The sequence below is a fragment of the Otolemur garnettii genome, unplaced genomic scaffold, assembly GCF_000181295.1.
Source record: "Otolemur garnettii isolate 467f Iridium unplaced genomic scaffold, OtoGar3 scaffold00033, whole genome shotgun sequence".
NCBI lineage: Eukaryota > Metazoa > Chordata > Mammalia > Primates > Galagidae > Otolemur > Otolemur garnettii.
In genome coordinates this window covers 11991842-12012050 of record NW_003852428.1, presented here as the reverse complement: position 1 = coordinate 12012050, position 20209 = coordinate 11991842, and the positions used below count along the sequence as shown (strand labels likewise).

The following is a 20209-nucleotide window of genomic DNA, read 5'->3' as shown; positions in this document are numbered from 1 at the left end:
ACTGCTGTACAGAGGGTCACAACACTTTTCAAGTGTGTACAAATATTTAACATTGTCCTTTGCTTCATTAGCTGCATCAGTGATTCGAATATCTGTCTCCCGCCACATCTAAGCACAATACATAAAGGCGATTTTAATGCAGTTACTAATAGAAGAGCTTCCAACGTAACCAACAGTTGCCTGGACTCACCACAGAGCCAGTGGGCACAAGTTCCACTTTGCTCTATGCATCTTGCGTAACACCGAATCCAGAGGGGACTGGATATCACTACACTGAAGAGCAATTTAAAACTTGCAACTAACTTTTCAAAAGCATCTTTTCCAGACTTCTTTTCTAAGGTCTAACCCATGACAAGCAAAGAGGGTCAAAAGGGCAGCACCACCATTTAAGCTCATTTTCTGTATTTCCTCTATTGTCAGCTGAACTTCCTTTCCTATAACCCTGTGCTTTTGTTTATCTGCTAAATGTAGTAATTATCTATTATCTGCCAACCATATGCTGGGATTGTGCTATGAGCTAAGAACTTTAAAATGGAAAGATGATCTAAAAGCAGAAGAAGCAAAAAGAACTGATTTAGCACAGATTGATACATTCAATTGACTGCATGGAAGTCAGACTGATAGTATTTCTGCACTGTACTCCAAGGGCCACTTCTCCTATCTCTTTGAGCAATGATATAAGGTGAATCCAGAGCACACTGAATTACTTGCATGGACTAAAATATGCAAATGACTGATAACATCCATGCAAATGGCCCATGAAGGGCATGCATTGACTCAATGTGTACAAAAGCAAAGTGTGTAAACAAAACATGTGTGCCCTCTAATATTCTGAAGTTTAAAAAAAGAGACTTTATAGCATCAATGTCAGGAGAGTTAGGCAGCCTCAGATGGTCTCCAAAGATCACCAACTCCTTGTTCATGCTCTTGTGTTATCTCTTCCTTCATCCTGGGGTGAATCTAGTAACTGCTTCCAACAAATAGAATGTGACAAATTGGTGGGTCATCACCTCTGGAATTAGTTTACATAGACTATGGCTTCTGCACTGAGTGTTCTCTTGCTCTCTCTCTTGCTTCTCTAAGGGAAGCCAGCTACCATGTCATAAGCTTCCCAGTGGAGCGGCCCATGTGGCAAGGAACTAAAGGAGGCCCCCAGCCAACAGCCAACAGGGAACTGCATCCTGCAACAACCACGTGAGCTGGCATAGCAGCAGCTCTTCCCCGATTGAGCCTTCAGATGAGCCCACATCACCACTGCAACATCATGAGAAACTCTGAATCAGAAGCACCCAGCTAAGCTGCACCCCAGATTCCTAACCCACAGACTATGAGATAAAAATGTGTATTATTCAGCTCAATTTACAATCGCCAAAATGTGGAAACAACCTAAATGCCCACCAACCCAGAAATGGATTAACAAACTGTGGTATATGTATACCATGGAATATTACTCAGCCATTTAAAAAGATGGAGACCTTATATCTTTTGTAACTTTGATAGAGTTGGAACACATTCTTCTTAGTAAAGCATCATAAGAATGGAAAAGCAAGAATCCAATGGACTCAACTCTACTATGAAGCCAGTAGATGATCTAATATATACCCACATAAGACAAAAACTCAAATCAATTCAAGGTGAGGGGTAGCAGAATTAGGGTGGGGAGGAGGGAGAAAGGATGGGGGGTCACTGTGTATGGCATATCTCTTGGGGGCAGGACACAACTATAAGAGGGACTTTATCTGACAAATGCAAGCAGTGAAACCTGATTCTTTGTACTTCAATGAACCTCAACCAACTAATAAATTTTTTTAAATGCATTGTTTTAAGCTGCTAAATTTTATAGTAGTATTTTTGCAATGTAAAATAAATATACCAGAATTTAAAAATACATGTAAATAAGGTAATTTTTCATTATTACTACTTCTAGCTGGTCAGAATTCACAATTTATAAATATACCCAAAATCATATTACCATGCTGTTCCTCAATTACATGTAATATCCTCTAATAATACTTATACATACATGTACACTAGCCAAAAAGTGTTTTTCATCCAAAGGCTATTTCCACAGCATCCAAAATTATCAGAGGGTGTATTAGCCAATGTTAAGTTTTCCATAAAGGTGTAATAACATTTTCTTGTTTCTAATTAGTCTGTAACATAAATATACACATAAGAGAATTCTCATTTGTATTTCATAAGGCAAAAAGAAATGGCTGATAACCTTCAGCAGTTTTGACTTGGCCGCAGCGAGCACGGCCAGCGCAGCCTTCACATCGGGGCTTTTCAACTGATCCAAAAGGTAGTTGAACTTGGCGAGTCTCTTTTTCCAGTGCTCCAACTCTGCTCGTGGTCCAGCATCATCTGCCTCCTTCCTCAGCTGATTGTTTTCAGCAAGAACCTGAAAAAGTGTGGGAAACACATGAACCACAGTGGGCAGCTGGAGATAGGACAGTCATACATGAGCAAAAACATATGCAAAGATTATGCTGTCTGCATCATGCTGTAGTCATATTAGTTTACATGACTGAATGACAGCCCTTTGCTAACTTGACATATATCCATTTTCAAAACTTCAATAAAAATGTATTTGGCTGGAGGGAGGGGGATTCGAGGGTTCACTTCTGTGGTTTATCTTACAAGGGTACAAGTGAATCTTTCTATGAGTAGAATATGAACGTTTTAACACAATAACTAAGAAAATGACACGAAGGCTATGTTACCCAGTTTGATGGAAGTATTTCGGATTGTGTGTGAAAACACCACACTGTACCCCAGAAGTGCATTAAGGTACACAGTTACCATTCAATTTTAAAAAAATGTATTTGGCTTGTTCTAACTGAAACCTTTTTTTTTAATTTTTCCCATTTAAGAATAGTTTATATTTCAGGGGGTTTGGGGAAATTTTTTTATTTTACTGATCCATAATATACTACATACTTATGGGATACATGTGAGTATTTGTTTCATGCATATGTAATGATCAACTCAAAATATGTGGGTACCATCCCTTGAGTACTTATCACTTCTGTGTGCTGGGAACTTTTCAAGTTCTCATTTAGAGCTACTATGAAATATGCAATATATTGTTGCTATCTCTAAGCATACTGCTTCACTATTGAAAACTACTTATTTCATGTGTTTTAATGAGCTTTTAGAGTCCCTGACCTCAGGAAGTTTTCTTGGCTATTTGGCTTACTGTATAATCCTACAGCGATGTGACCTTGGAAACCCCACACCTCAGGCTAATTAATTTTACTTGTATTTACTTTTCCATGTAATGTCCACCTTTTTTCCTTCACTTAGGACTTTTTCAAAAACGTCTTTCTAAAGGTTAAGTCTCCAGCTCCCTTTCTGAGGACACACGGCAGTAGAAGACTCCTCATATTTGTACAACGATTCTCTCCGAAGTAAATTAGATTTCAAGGAAAAAAACTGGTGAAGCCCAGGGGATGTACGAGGCCACTTACTTTCATCTCCTAGAATTCTCACTGTCTCTTCTTACCCAGTGACTATCAGTGAAAGCCACACTGAACCTCTCACTTTTCAAGGGCTCAGAGTAAAATACTCAGGCGAATGAAATGCCACCTTCTTCTGTGGCTAGTCCAGTGATGTGGCACCTGAAACTGACACTTAGCTTCTGAAAATCACCTGTTCCGTCTGTTTGATCCACACTTTCATACAATCCTCTATTTTTTCCAGTGTCTCGGGGTTATTGGCTAGAGTCAAGTAGTCCACAGGTTCCTTCAGAGTTTTTGGATCAAATACGTCACACTTCTGAAGGTTCACCTAGTTAAAATAAAAATTCAATATAAGATGCTGCTTTTTAAAACACACACACACACCTGTGTGTTTTACACTTCACTATATTCTGACAGAGTTCTGGAAAGCCGCCGGGCAGCACCAGCCCCTACTACGCTCCTGGTGGCTTTGCTCACACCGCCCTAGCCTGCAAGGACCTGCTGGTGCTCATTCTGATCCTGAAAGCCCACTGACCCCTCCTGCTCAAAGAGAAGGTCTCCTTCCATATGGGGATTCAACTTACTTTCAATCTCTCTTTCTCAAAATGAAGTGGAACCATATGAAAAAACACGGCTTTTTTTTTTTTTATAGAGAAAATGCCAACAATTTCATTTGGTCCACCCTGCACTTTGGTACTTTGGTCTTGCCTGCACCATAATTAATCACAAATATAACTGGGATGTTAGCTGAAGTCATCCTGTGTCCATCTGGATAAAATATGCTCAATTCCCCACTCCACATAATTTGGTAAATGTAATGACTCTCCCAATATCCCAGTATCTCAGTGGGATCCCTATTCCCAGGAGAAGGAAGGAGAGGGTCACACTGTCATCATTACCATAGGATCCACTCCACTGCCTCCCCCACATACCTGGTGCGGGCTCTGCAACCTCCCCCTTGTTCCTTTATCTGCTCTCTCTCTCTCTCTCTTTCTCTCTCCATCTCTCTCTGTCACACACACACACTAAGTTCACTGGAACTTAGTCAGTGAACCCCCAATAAAAATCAGTTATAGTACTTGCCCTGTAACTGATTAAACATCCCACCCCGGGTTATTTACTGAACATAATCACAAACACAGACTTATAGATAGCACAAATGGGCCAGAAGCTACATCTCACATTTGCCAAACTTACTCTTACAGGCCCTTTAGTCATTGACTGAACCAGAATCCAAGCCACTCTGTCCTCTTTCCTCCTCTTCCAGACACACACACACACACACACACACACGCACACACCACCCTTGTCCCAAATGCCTTTCATTCCAGGACAGTAGTTCTCAACCTTCCTAATGCCACGACCCTTTAATACACTTCCTCATGTTGTGGTGACCCCCAACCATAAAATTATTTTCATTGCTACTTCATATCTGTAATTTTGCTACTGTTATGGATCATAATGTAAATACCTGATATGCAGGATGGTCTTAGGTGACCCCTGTGGAAAGGGTCGTTCAACCCCCAAAGGGGTCACGACCCACAGGTTGAGAACTGCTGTTCTAGGCTATCCGGCAATGTCACAGGCACTCCCTGCCCTTGCCTCTGCAGTCACACGTCTGACTGACACACTGTGCATCACCGCCAGTATGTTTTATGGAATCCCCGAATACATTAATCATTACAGACCGTAGCAGTTTAAATCTAGTCACTACCATGTCTTGAAGGGTCAATAAAATTGCCTACGAATTTTCTCCAAGATTCAGGGGAATTAAGGCCTTCGCGGGAAGCATCCCACCCTTACACATTGCGTTTCTGACCATCTCATCATTTTTAAAGGAACAACTAGGTCGTTCTTACCTTCTCCTTCAAACTCTCCTGCGCACCTGTCAGGACACTCACAAAGCCTTCCAAGGAGCTCAGGAACTCCTGCCGAATGCTGGACGCCTCGGGAAGGCCCTCGAGCTCCCCCCAGCCGTGGCTCGTGGCCCTGAGGGCAGGTATGAAGATGTCGGAGAGCAAACGCCGCACGCTGTTTAACAGGCCTCCGTCGGCGGCGTCCAGCATGTTGAAGCTCAGCTCCTGCAGAACGGATAGCAGAGCCCGTACTGTGAAAGGAGCCTCAACGGCATGGCAGCTGCTCAGTCCTTTCTGAATGTCGGTAGTGAACCCGATACCAGGCAAATTATTAGTTCAACAACCTGGTTAAGAAATATTATTCTTATATTCTTATATTACTATTCTAAATTGTAACCACCAAAATGAAAGCAAGAAATGAGTAGAACACCAGGTGTTGACCAGTTTATTTGCTCCAAGAAGCCAAAGTGCCCACGGGGAAGCACGGAAAATGTGCACAGATACACACGGCTTTGCACGAAAATAAAGTGACACACCCACTTCCAGAAATCTTATTATAAATGTATGAAATCTGCCACTGAGTAAATTATGCATGGGGAATTCTTTCAAAAAAGAAGGACCTCGCTGCTAGACACACACACGTAGTGTTCTGTCATTTTTATAAATTGAACAGTAAGTCCTCTTACTCAAAAGATTTAAAGCAAATGTTCTGGGTTTTTTGTTGTTGGTTTTTTTTTTTTTTTTTTGAAGAGAAGGAAAGAGAAGTTTATTATTTTGCAAGCAAAGGAGGAAAAATGGAGGACTATCATCTCAAAGCCCAAATTTCCCTGTTTTTAAAATATTTATTCAAATTTCCTTTTTTTAAATATTTATTGAAGCAAATGTTCTCTTAATTGCTTCCTTTGAGTGCTTAAAAACATACTTCATTGGAAGCAGTTTTAGATATTATAATGAACACAATGGTTGTCTCCACAGCAAGGATGTTCCTGTGAAATTTATGTGATTTGGGTAATTTGGCGTAAACGATTAACTCCTGCCCTTACCCGGTGGATGTTCTCGGGGGTGATGGCTTTGGAAGAGTCGGTCCTGATGAAGAACACGCACACCCCTGTAAGAGCTACATCTTTTCCCTCGGTCACGAACACCTTAGGTTTTTTAGTCTTTCCAGAAACAAGATTCACCCCTCCTGGAGAGCCAAGTTGTCCTACAAATGCAAAGGAATTTCAGTTTCCTGAATATCATTTACAGTCCCCATGGGTGCCTCTGCGAATAAAGTTTCCTTGTTAAAATATTACCGTTGTTGATTTGTCCCTGGGCCCCAGAGGGGTCCACCTTTTGAACAACCTCTAACGTGAGCCTTAAAGGGATCTCAAAAAATAGGCTCAATTCCAGATCACAGGTTCATCTCAAGATTGTTGCTCCAGGCACAGCAAGAACCGGTGAGGGAGAAGAATGTACTCACTGGTGTATCCTGTGTTCCCAGAGCTCTGTGGGTACCGTGGTGCACTGCTAAGACCCACAACCCTGAGGCAGCTGTGTCCTGTTCCAAGTCAAACAGCCAATAGGCAGCAGAGGCAAAGTCAAAAACCTAACTGGGACCGCACACACAGAACCCCTACTTCACCAGCCGAGTCAGCAGAGCTGAGTGGTCCTTCAGGACACCACAGAGCCAGGAGGGAGCAGAGGTGGGACCACGTCCTAACTAATAACAGCACCCTCAAGTCAGACTCAGGACCCCGATCTCGGGCTGCACTTCACAGCCACGTGACCTGGGACGAGTTACTTGGTCCTTCTGTGCCTTTGTTTTCTGATCTTAAAAATGAGAATAACAAGACTAGAACTTAGTAACTGGAATTCTAGTGAAGATTAAATGAGTTAATACATGGAAAACCCTTAGAAAAACACATAAAAATACCAGTTCAGTATTTATTTATTGCATTAGAAAATTCACTTTCAATTGTCCAAGCGTGCAGCTCATTGAGCAGATCACTGAAGGACAGAATACGCTCTGACACACCCCAGTATGTTCTCATCTGCCCAGGAAATGCTATATCTCCCAATGAACTGGCAGCTCAATCAAGATGATTAGGGTGAGAAGGATGGTGTAAATGAAGGACTTCGGGAGGGCAGTGGACTGAAAGCTGAACCCTAAAACCCTGGGATTAGACCTTCTTGGAGGAATCCTCCCTGGGAGCTCCACCCCCTGATGGTGCCAAGCTGGAGACTTCTGACTGGAACTTAGTCAGTGAACCCCCAATGAAAACAACTAGAAGGTCTCTTTCTCTCTCTCTCTCCCTCATTCAAAATTGTGTCCCACTTTTGACTAATACCACCCAAGTCTCATGACTAATAAAAATATTAGACAAGAAATTTCAACCAAAGTACTAAGATACCAAGATATGAAAGATACCAGAAACAAAGAAAGTTTCAAGACCAAAATATAAAGTCCTGCAGAAATTTCCAAGTAGTTTCCCTGTAACTGATACACATCCTGCCCTGCCCCCATCAGGAGTGTAGACTGAGAGAGGAGTCTGTGAGGCCTGGGAAGGGCAGACGTGCCAACTGCCAACCGTCCCTACTCTACCTCAGGTCAGGAACAGATGTCTACAGTCTCAGTCTGCCCAGGACTGATGGGTTTCCTGGGATGTGGAACGTTCAGCACCAAAACCAAGACAGTTGGTCACCCTAGTCAAAAAACAGGGTCTTCAATCCAACCACCTAAAAGTCTGATTCATGTCTCCTGGAGATGAAGGGGGGAAAAATGGATGGAGATATGACACCTACCCATGGGAATCTAAGCACAGTAAGAACACATAGAAACCAGACTGAGCTGGGAGCTGATACACTTCTAGAGATGGTAGGGGTGACACGCAGAGTGTTTCCAGGAAACCAGGTGGGGTCCCACGTAAAAGAGTCAGACTGGAGCCACCTTAAATCCTGCTCGAAAGGAGCTCCTGAGAGATGATGGGAAAAAGCCAGTCTACTACATAGAGGCAGAGGACAACCATTGTGAGGACAGTCCATCACCATGGGAGGCCACTGTGCTCCAGTGGTGACCTGGGGAAAACCCAGGAGGGGGCCTGCAAGAGCAGGCTCAGAGAATACAAAGTCAGCTGACTCACAACAGCACAGTCCAGAAAAGACTTTCCTCCCTCCCTTACCCCTTGTCTCTGCCCTGCCTCGGGCCTGACATAGTCAAGCACTTTGGTCAACCCAACACATACAAAGCACGGAAGAAGAAATGGCACTGGAGGACCACATGCTCCCGTCCCAATGCAAACTTCAACCTTTTTTTTATTTGATATATGATGTTGTTCTTATTTATCGTATGTTATGATCACGCATAATTTTAAAATTTATGTTTATCTCTTCTATTTTAATCCCTGTAATGAGTTGGTAAAAGCACCATTGCCAAGTACACATATACAGTTTTATGTGTTTTGGAGAAGTTGTTTAAAGACAATCCCAAATTATAACTTAGCCTTAGGTAGTAAATAATTCAAAAGTTTAATTTGCTATTTCTTGACATGTTGACTTTTAAAAGCATCTGACCCTACAGATTGTCTATAAAATAAGAGAAGTGTTAAATATTCTTTATTTGACATTATACATAAACCACACTAAAATGTCTTTCAATAAATAAAAGGCAACATTTTAGTAAACCCAAGAAAATGAGATTGACATAGCAAAGACGAAAAATACAGAGTAAACACTGCCACCTTACCTCCAAGCCCTAACCTTTCAGAGGCTAACGAACGCCAGTTAACACCAGCAAGAGTTATTTGGTTCTGAAACAGTGAGGGAATTTCCCCAGTATTTAAATATATTCACGTAAACAGTTATATAAATCTTATTATAAAACCAATCTTCAGTAGGTTTGGGGATGGCAATTTACTACCTTTGGAAAACATTGAACAGCACTAATTAAATCTATTCATGCCTTTAGAAAGGGAAAAAAGTGATAGATTTACTGAACGGGAATCATTGTCAAAAATCAAAAAAAAAAAAAAAAAAACCTCATATTCCTTTAACCATAAGCCAGTCTTAGTTAAATCAGGACTGTCCAAGAAAAATATTCCGTCACTCATTCATGATCTGACCTCTGGTATATGAGACCAATCAAATTATGGTACACATTAAAAAAGCTGTGAGATATTTCTCTTTTGTAATAAATAAGACAGTGCCCAACTACTACTCATTAGTAGCTTTTATGAGATAAGCTACCAAGTCTGCCCTCTCTCTCTTCTTCTTTATGCCAGTCAAGATCATTTTTGTTCCAGGGATGTACGTCTTAGGACTGTCCGAATACTCCGGCAGTGTACCCTCCCCCCAGGGGATGCCTTTGCTCTTATTGGCATCTGTGTAAGAGAAGCCAGCAGCCTGACCCGTCTTCCTCCCACAGAGACCATGGAGACTTGGCCCAGACTTATGCTTGTCACCCTTTTCCACAGTATGGCACACTCCTGAACACTCCTGAACAAAACTCTTCTTGCCTTTCTTAATATCATCCAAATTTAATTCTCTCTTTGGTTGTTGACTGTACGTAAGGCACCAGCCACATACACCTAAGGGGGCGGGTTCGAATCCAGCCCAGGCCCACCAAACAACAATGACAGCTGCAACCAAAAAATAGCCAGGCGTGGCGAGCGCCTGTGGTCCTAGCTACTTGGGAGGCTGAGGCAGGAGACTCGCTTGAGCCCAGGAGTTGGAGGTTGCTGTGAGCGTGATACCATGGCACTCTACCCAGGGGGATAGCTTGAGGCTCTGTCTCAAAAAAAAAAAAAAGAAAGAAAGAAAGAAAGGTTATGGGCTGGAAGCTGGACATCCCACTCTCTGCAAACTTCAACCTTCAAAGGCCCTGGCTGGGGGAATGGAGGTTTGAGGGTAAGTACTGGAGAATTTCACATTTTATCAACTGGACATTTTTTATTTTTGAACTGAGATGCATTGGTAATTTGAAATGACCATAGAAATTACCTTTTATCTAACAATGTCCAGAAATGTCATAGGATTGCCTGAATTTTAACCCAAGGTCAGAAGAATAACTGCCACTGAAAACACTGAAAGTCACAGCAAGAAGCAAAACTAAACTTGCATTTATGTGAACATCCTGTGAACTCTGCTTTCCCGTGTAGAATCTACACAGGAAGACCAGCTTCCCCCAGTGCCCAGTCCCAGGAAGAACTTGATATTGCATTTGAGCTTTTGTTTGCAGTCTGGGACAGAAATCAAGACTCGTTTCTTTCTTTATGCTTAAAACATAATAAACTCTCTGAGCACAAAATAGCAAACTGAAAACTTTGGGGAAATGCCAGTCAGTTTAGAATTCGCATGAATAATTTCTTCAATTTTTAAACCAAGAAGCATACTCTTACTCCACGCCAAGAGCAATAACCTATTTCCCCTTTTTTTCCAGTGGGTCATAAAAGGATGCGAGTGATATTTTAATATATTAAATAATACAGTAAATGCGTATTTACTGATGTTCCTAGTTTGCCCTTAAAAGTTACATTAATCCACTAAAAGCGGAATAGGATATGCCAACTGAATCCATAGAAAGATTTGCAAATTTTTTAACTGAAAACGATGAAAACCATCATTTGATATTACTCATTTAAAAACCGAGTCAATAGAAAATAAATATAATGTGATGTCTAACTGAAAAAAAATCCTGTTATACTCACTGGCAATAATTCCTGTGTTAAAAAGAAATAATGCCTGCATAGAGAAAGCAATGCCCATTAGCAGTTCTAGAACATAATTCCACAGGAGGAACTAGACCATAAGCACAGAAAGCTCCAGACATTCCCCACTTTATTATTCCCTTAATGTCAGCACAGCCTAAGAAGGAAAATAAAACATCCCTAATAAAGTCAGAAGAACCAGACTAAATCCCCACCATTACCTGTCCTGTGTCCTTGTGATGAAGACAGAGCCTTCCCCTGCCCCTGAGCCATCCCACCCCACCGATGGTTCCCTGTGTTGTCACCCTGCGCAGGTGTAAGAGGCCAGTTCTCACGGTGGTTTTCTTCTGCAGGCCACCCTCACGTAACCTAATGACGCGTCTCTGGGTAACGGTACATGAAATTCAGATACCTGTTTCTGCTACCTCCACATCCTGATAGTAAAACATGAGGTGACGGAGACCTCCAGCTGCAAAAAGCTGACCGATTCTTTCAATCTGGGGAGGAAAAAAAGGCAAGGTAATGACTTTTGTTCTAAATCAGAAGCTGTACTTAAAGTCAACGTTGTTAGCACAAAAAAGTGAAGTTACTATCATCTTCCTTCTTCAAACAAGACTGTGTCGGATGCATCTTTCATAGAAGGGAGCACTGTCTTCGACATAAAATGTCTCACCTGGGCAGATTCTGTTCAAAAATGCAATTTGATCAATCACAAGAATATGTGCTACATCTGCACATTTGACAAGGGACTGTCCCTCCATTTTTTGCTAATACCCTAAGGTGTTGAGCCGTTGAAGGCAGATATAAATGTAGCAGAATGTTTCATCTCCAGTCAATAGCAGATCAGAAGGAGAGAATAAACCTTCTTAAAATTCAGTCTAACACACCAGAGATAATTAATATGAAATTGCAATAATCCCTCAAAACTGCCGTAACACGTCTGACTACAAACACTCCCTGCAGTAGCCTCCTGCAACTTAGCCCCACCCACAAGCGTCCCTCTAAGTCCAGGGGTCTGACAACTGCCTGCTACCAAAAGAAGCGAAATTCATGAGAAGACACAGGGTGAAAGCCACACACCCACTAGAACGGCTACCATTAAAAAAACAAAAGGCAAAACACAGCAAGCGTCGGTAAGGGTGGGGAGAAAGCGGACCTTGGTGCCCTGCTGGTGGAAATGAAAAATGGGGCAGCTGCTGCGGAAAACAGGGTAGGAGGGTCTCCAGAACATAAAAAAATGGAATTTCCACAAGATCCAGCCATTCGGCTCCTGTGTATCTAGGCCAGAGAATTGAAAGCGGGGTCTCAAAGGGATATTTGTGCACCTAGGTTTACAGCTGCGCTGCCCAGGATCACTTCCACAAAGCCGGAAGCCGGGTGAATGGATAAGAGACATGCAGTCTCCATATGCAAAGAAATAGCATTCAGCCGTAAGGAGGAGGGACGTTCTGAGTATGAGTGAACCCTGAAAACAGATGCCAAGTGAAATGAGCCAATCACAGAAAGACAAATACTACAGGACCCCACGGTCAGGAGGCACCTGGAGCAGCCACGCTCCTAGACAGGAGGTGCCATGGTGGCTGCCGGGGGCTGGAGGGAAGGGGACCTGGGGAGTTGTGGTTAAGCATTTCTGTTTGGAAGGCAAAAAATTAATAAATAAACAAATAGATACACAGAGTTCTGCAGGTCCATTGCACTGCAAAACAAATGCACTTAACACTGTCAAACTGCACACTTTAAATGGTTAAGGTGGTAAATTGTGTGTTATTATACAACTTAAAATAATCTTTTAAAAAGGCAAAATCTAGTCTGAAATTTTAAGTGTGAAAATAAGTCCCCCCCCCTTCCCTTTCCACCACACTACAGACAAAATGTGGAACTGTTACCCAGGGAGAAGCAGGTGGCTCTGTTTTCTTTGTTACTTTTCCTTGATTGAGGATGAGCAGGAGGGACCCGTCCCGCCAACAGTGCTGTGAGGAGGCTGCCTCCATCACAGCCGGGAATGACCTCCCTTCTCCCCTCCCCTCTAGCCCTGCCTGAGAGCCTGAGCTGGTGCTTTCTTTGAACCTCCAGGTTCTGACTTTCTTGCATCCTGAACTTGAATAGCAGTTTAGCTTGGGATTCGTACAGATCCAAACTTTTGCCCATGGATTCCACCTGCACTGCCCAAAATCTAGATGCAAAATCAGGCGAATGGGGAAGCATTCAAATCCAGCTGTCCAGCATTTCAAATCTTCAGCTGTCTCCCCAAATGACCCTGTCTCAGAAATAAGCCTCCACATTTGGGGAATAATGTTACCTCAGTCCAGATAGGATGAAGATTAAATGAGATCATAAATGAAAAGTGCCGAGAACAGGGACTGATACACCATAAACATTCAAATGTTAGCTATGAGGAGAAGGGCAAGGGGAAGGACACTTCCTCAGCTCCAGAGTTTACATATTTTCGTGTGATCCACCCTTGATTGTTCCCCTGACTCCTGTTAACCCCACCAGAGGAGCTCAGCTGAAGAGGTGGAACCGGTTGGAGGCTAGAGCTGTGTGTAACAGCCCCTGAGATCCAGGTGATCACAACTCTGCAACTCAGCATTCAGTAACCTTGGGATGATCTTAAAACAGCCATCGCAGAAGTATTTACTACCCAGGAATCAGCAAATGCTCAAACTAGTGACTCCTCCCTCCACAACCCTGCCCAAAGTCATTTGTTAAACATCTGCAAGTCAGCCTACCACAGAAAAGGATTCTCAATACAGGGGCACCCTGGCAACCAAAAGGGCTGGCTTGCTTTTCCTAGTGCATAATTAGTTTTCCTGTAATTGTATCACAGGGCTCCTGATATGCCTCTCCCACTGCCCAGGAAATTATATCTGCCCATATTTTGGCCTTCCCCATCCAAAATCAAATCACACCCTGGGTTTTGGAAAGAGATTACACCAGAAAACGGAAGTCAAGGCTAGAGTCAAATAAAACCAAATTCAGCTGCCAAACTGAAGTCAGAGCCAGAAAATCATGGCACAATTTAGTCTCCAATCCTAGAACAAAATCAATGCAAAGACGATTAATCAGCAACGTGAGAAGAGGCCCAACCTCAGCTTCCAAGATGCAAGAGAGCCCCTCTTCATGGGATGTAGAGAGATGCAGACAGAATTGCCAAGATCAGAGTCTTGGAATGACAGTCAGGAGTTTTCTTACCTAATGTGGAGAATGAGAAAGTCCTAAGCTCATTCTGTCACAGAGTCAGAATAAAGCCCTGTCCGTGTCAAAACAGACACCCTCTGAGGCACAGCATGGGGTCTTGCCCCAGGACAGTGTCTGTGCCCTCCACAGTCAGACCAGCGAGAAGTTGGATGCGTCCCACCTGATTCCCGTCGAGAATGGCATCCTCCACTTCGGTTTTGCTCAGGTCCAAACAGGAAGCCACAATGGCAAATAGGTAGTCATGCCTGGCATCCAGAAGAGCCCGCCTGGCTTCCTTCTCTTCCTTTAGTCTTTGCTAAAAGAAAAGAATAAAAATGTCATATGGCAACTGCCCTGCCAAATGGATTTGTTCTGTGATAATTTCATACTATTGTTGTTTTTTCAAGTCTTCCGTGTTCAGAGAACAGACAGCTTAATGGCACAGTTTGTTATGTACTATCTTCTATTTTTAGAAATAATGTTATTTTTTTCCTTATGCAAACAAGGTATACTCACTGTTTTGAAATTGCATAATACTAAGCCAAAAGAAGAGATAAAAATCATCTGCCATCCAGAAATTATTACTAACATTTTTTTCTAAATCTTTACAGATGTATTTCTATGCATATATAAGCATTCATCAGACAAACAAAAACATTCCCTATTTTTATAAACATTTTCCTAAGCCATTAAATTTCTCCGTACTATCTCCTCTCTTTATGTTTTGTCTGTAGGCTCATGTCTGGTCTCAAGATTAATTTCTGAGTACCAGTACTTAACTTTTTAACTATCAGTTGTTAATAATAATAAGGCTTTCTTAATAGAACTGATGTTGGCAGTTTGAAGCATCTTTCTTTATGCTCTATGTTGTTATAAACATATACAAAACATATACAAACATATACATCTATACTTGTATCCTACCACAAATTTTTTGTGCATTTCTCCCTTAACAGAATATCATAGACTTCTTTCCAGTATGTACAGAATATTCCAACTTAATAGCTGCAAAATATTTGATATGGATGTACCATAATTTATTCAACTGTTTTGTCATTGGTGCCAATAGTCTTCTTCCAATCTACTTCTTAAAACAAACTCATTATCCTTAATGCCAATCAGTAGCTCCCACTAGGAAGAGGAAAGGTAGCCCCCTCTGAATCCCTTTTTTAATCAAAAAACATTTATTAAACCCCGAACACATACCAGCACTGTAGCGGCTTACACTACCCAGCAACCTCAAGAAAGCTCACAGTCTGGCTGGTAAGTTGAAAGCTGAAAATGTGGATGGGACAAATGGCTTAACAGTTGCTACAGAAGCATCGAATGTACGAGTCTCCAAATGCAGAAGGCTTTATGGGCCTTTAGAGAAGGTACAAAGAAGAGGCCTCCCACGGTAGCCGGGGGTGGGGGGACAGGAAAGATTTCAGAGGGCAGCAGCTTAAGCCTAAAGTTAAAGGAGGGCTGACCACACTCGAGGACAGAGGCCTTTCTGCACAGGCAAAAGGCGGAGAGGCATAAAGAAAACAGCACATTCTGGAAACCACGAGGCAGTCAGGGTGGCTGAACAGAAAAGGACTAGAAAACATAATAGGAAATGTGGAAAATGTCAGATCATAACAATATTTTGCAAAACAACATTAGAAAGTTTGAATGTTATCTTTGAAAGAGGTTCAGTTGTCTGTGGAAAAATCCATCATTCTGACAGCAGCGTGGAAAGTGGGCTGGAGCGATGTGAACCTGGAGGTGTCAGGTGGGCCGTGGTGGCATTCCCAGACACGGAGACACAAGCCAGGTGGAGACAACACAGCCGTCATGGCCCTTTGGGTGTGTTGCTTGGAGAGGTGAGTCAGTACTCAGAGGGACAGTGGGGGACAGACTGGGAGATATGCACCTGGGGGTCAAGGGGAAGTTGCAGTGCAGACACAGACATGCACAGACATACAGGCAGGTTCTCAGTCCAGCACAAGGACTGTAGTGCCTGGATCATTCTGGGTGTGAGGGGCAGTCCTGGGTGCTCTCTGGGACTTTTAGCAGCATCCTTGGTGTCTAACTCCTAGATGGCAGCAGCCCCACCACCAGGTTGTGAGAATGAAAAATGTCTCCAGGCATTACCAAATGTCCCCTGTGGGATAAAATGACCCCTCTGTTGGGAACCACCAATATGATGCAGACATGGGCACAGGAGACACAGATAAACAAGACTGTCAATCTAAAAGCTACAATCTGAACAGCACCTTTTGAAGTTCTGCAAAACTATGTCAACAGCACTTTCATCCAGCAGGTGGTATGTGCATGCTAAATATTCAGGAAATATTGGTCAAGTAGTTGCATAAGCAAAATTTAAACCACAGCTACCAAAGATAGGGAGATAAAGGGACAAGGAGGAGAAGAACACTGGAGAACTTCAACATGCCAGAAGCAAGAAGAGGAAGAAGTGCAAAGGGACAGGGCTACGTAGGAATGCGCAGCGAGAGACAGCGGGGAGCAGGGAGCAGCATCCGTAAACCAGAGAGTGGCCGGGAGCACCAATGCTACTGAGGGTGGGCCGGGTTCATCCGGATAGCTAGGGACTGTGTCTACAGGTGGCTGCAGCACCACAACTCTTGGGCAAAGTGATTATGCCACGAATCTGTCAAGAAGATTTGCATTTCACCTCCTCTTGAACTTGGCAGCCCTGTGACCAGTTTTCATCAAAAGAAACTGGGGAAAGTGAGTCAATGAAACTTCCTGGGTTAGTCCTTAAGGGATCTCCAGCTTCTGCCTTTGACCTTGGAATGCACCCTCATGATAACTCAGCTATGAGAAGCTCAAGCCGCTGGGGTGACCAGGTAAAGGAGTTACCAAAACTTTCTTGTTAACAGCCTCATCCCCCTCCTAGCTGACTCCAGCACCATCTTACGGCCATCTGAGAAAGCTGTTCTGGAAGGTCCAACTCAGTTGACCCTAGATGTGCCTTCAGCTCAGCCAATGCCATGCCCAGCAGGAGAAGAGCTCAGCTGGGCCCACTCCCTCACAGGATCAAGAGATAATTATTGCTGCACTGGGTCCTTAAACTTTGGTGTGGTTATTATGCAACAATATATAACAATCTTGCTAGAATAATTTTATTGGCAAGACAGAAAAGGAATGAATATAGACTTGAGAAAAGGATAATTAAGAAAAAAGAAATAGAGAGAGACTGAATATAGACAACCCTTTCCAGAAACTTGACTATAAAGTGATTGAAAAGTCATTGCTATATCTGTATAATTTACATTCTGTTCTCTGACCTTGGAGAACTATTTGTGAGATAATTTTGTTGGTGTGGTGGAAGGATAATTAAGGTCTTAAAAAATAAACAATCTATATTTTCTTGCCATTTTTCTAAAAAGAAACCAACAGGTCCTAACATAAAGTATACATTCCATAAATGTCAAACAGGAAATTTCAACTTCTTTTCAAATGTCACTAAAACCAGCAAGATATCCTGTGGTTTTGAACTGTTTTCTACCTTCCTGGAAGGAAAATATAACAGAATTTTCCCTAAGCAATCACTGTGAATTTGTACCGAGTGTCTTTAACAGCTTGAGTACATGGAGGTCAACCAAGGGAGCCACTGATCCAGCAACGAAACAAAGAAACGGCAAAAGCTCGGTAGCCAAAAAATAAAAGAAACGAAATTAAAAGAAAAAAAGTGGAGAGCCAGAAGATTCCACATGTAAAGTAACTGAAGGCTTCCAAATAATCCAGAGATTTAAGTAAGATTCTGTCATGGTAACACACGACTATGACCCAATTAGATAAGATTCCACTGGGAAAAAGAATATTCTAGTAGAGGAAAAGCAAGTTCAGTTCCTGAAACAGAACACTAATTATTCTACTTTTTCTGATTGTCACAGAAGGAAGAAACTTCCAAAGCGGTTTTATATATACAAAGCTCATTATCTACATGTTTTTAAAGTAAATGTTTTCAGGGCTGGGCAAGGTGGCTCATGCCTGTGATCCTCGCACTCTGGGAGGACAAGGCAGGAGGATCCCTTGAGCTCAGGAATTGGGGACCAGCAAGAATGTGTCTCTACTAAAGAAAATAGAAATATTAGCCAGGTGCTATGGCAGGTGCCTGTTGTCCGAACTACTTGGGAGGCAAATGCAGGAGGATCATTTGAACCCAGCAGTCTGAGGTTGCTATGCACTCTAAGCTGGGCAGCAGAATGAGACCGTCTCAAAAATAAACACAAAAAAGTAAATGTTTTCAGAAGCTATATTGATAAGCAAGTTAAGACTTGAATGTATTCTTCCTTAAACTTAGGACTCTGTCACCTGAAGACAAGTAACATGAAGTCTGCCCCGGTGCCATGCAGCTGAAGGGCCAGTGTTCACGAGACTCAATTTTCATTGCATTGCACCAAGGGGTTCTGATAACATGAGATTCATTTTTGACAACCACCAAAAAGTCAATAATGTCAAACAAATATTTGGGGATCAGATCAGTGCATTATCAATTCGCAAATTTAATGCTTTCTGGTTGCTAGGGAACCGCAGCAACAAGCAGTCAGGTGACTAGCAGCCTGGAGCTGGCCTGTCCTGCCGGCCTTGGAAACGTCTTTTCCTTTTTTTCTTCTCTGCCACACACTGGAAGAGTTGTCTTGGGCCATGAAGCATTCAGTACACAAACACTAACAAAAGCTGATTAGTGGGAAATGATCTGGGCATAATTTTCACAATATCCAAACAATACCACAGATTAGCAAAACAGTCCTCACCAATGCTGGGCCACAGGCTGGACACCCCTGGAGGACACTTGGAGTGTGAAGACAAACTGGGATTAAGATTAAAACAGCTCTGCAATTTATGACACAGTGAGTTAGCACCCCCTGGAAATGGGTCAGTGGAGAGTGGCTAATGCACTAACTACCTGATGAGAAGGGAGCACTACCTCCCAGGGGGAGCAATCTCCACAGACAGAGAGCACTGACGTCAGAGCGCGTGGCAGGTCTAGTCCAAGCTCTGCCTCTCACCACGAGACCTCACGTCTACCGTTAACTTCCCGAGTCGCAATCTCTTCAGCTCCAAAATCAAAGCACTGGACGAGGTAACAACTAAGGTCCACTTTTTCTCTAACATACAGGCTACTTCTCTTTGGTTTAAAAGTTAATACAAATTATAATACAGACTTGAGATTGTAAAATACCAACCCCAGTGAAGACGCCAACACTGTGTGCTTGCAAAAGCTCTGTGATTTTGTCCAAAACTGAATGCATTCATCCAATCGTGTTTTAAAGACTAACCTTTGCCTTTAACTCTGCAGAACCGAAGTCCCCGTCTGCAGGTTTATATATACAAATGCTGGATAAACTACACGTGTGAGAAGCTTTTCATTTTGGCTCTAGGTTGATAATCCTTAACTATATGAAGATAAAAGTAAAACGGAGTTACACGTCCCGACTTGAAAGATATTTGTGAGGATTAAATTGCATGTCATCTAGAGCTAACACTAAATCAACCAGCACTTGAATTAAAATGACATGACCAAGGAGTTGACTCTGGACATCAAAACTTAGGTGAAAAAAGAAAGTTTTAAAAATTGTTTGCAATTATACAAATGTTTAGGCTCCCTCCATCCTTGGAAAGTGCTATCTTATTGGCACATTTGTCCCTGGCCCTGACACACCTCACTGACTGTTTTGGCAGCAGCCAGTAGAAGTGGATGGAGGACCGGCCATGGGGCCTCAGAGTCCCTTTGTGGCTGAGCAGGGACGCCCCGTGCCCAAACCCTCCTGAAGGGTGCATTTGGCCCTGTTTTCACAGGTTGCATTGCTAGCTATGCCGTTCAGAGCCCTCTCTGCAAACTGAGCCCCGTTTCCACACCCCAGACAGAGAAAAGTCTCCAACTCTGGCTTCCAGCTTTTCCGCTTCAACCCACAGGGACCCCTTTCCTCTCCTCACCTTTCCGAGGGAGGAGCGGCCGCCCTGGGACTGTCCCAGCCCCATCCTAACCTGCTGTCTGGGGCTGGCAGAACCGCAGTGTGGAAACCCTCCGCCCTCCCTG

General features: G+C 42.8%; 1 protein-coding gene across 1 annotated transcript in view; it reads right to left on the bottom strand.

Annotated features, from left to right (window-relative positions):
* DNAH5 (dynein axonemal heavy chain 5) overlaps nt 1-20209 on the bottom strand; it is a 291972-nt gene that overhangs the window by 207488 nt on the left and 64275 nt on the right. Inside the window, 7 exon segments of the mRNA XM_023513078.1 lie at nt 1-108; nt 2225-2401; nt 3652-3789; nt 5321-5542; nt 6361-6521; nt 11414-11498; nt 14360-14494. The exon segment at nt 1-108 is cut by the window's left edge and continues 1 nt beyond it. Of these exon segments, the coding sequence (XP_023368846.1) occupies nt 1-108; nt 2225-2401; nt 3652-3789; nt 5321-5542; nt 6361-6521; nt 11414-11498; nt 14360-14494 (1026 nt within the window).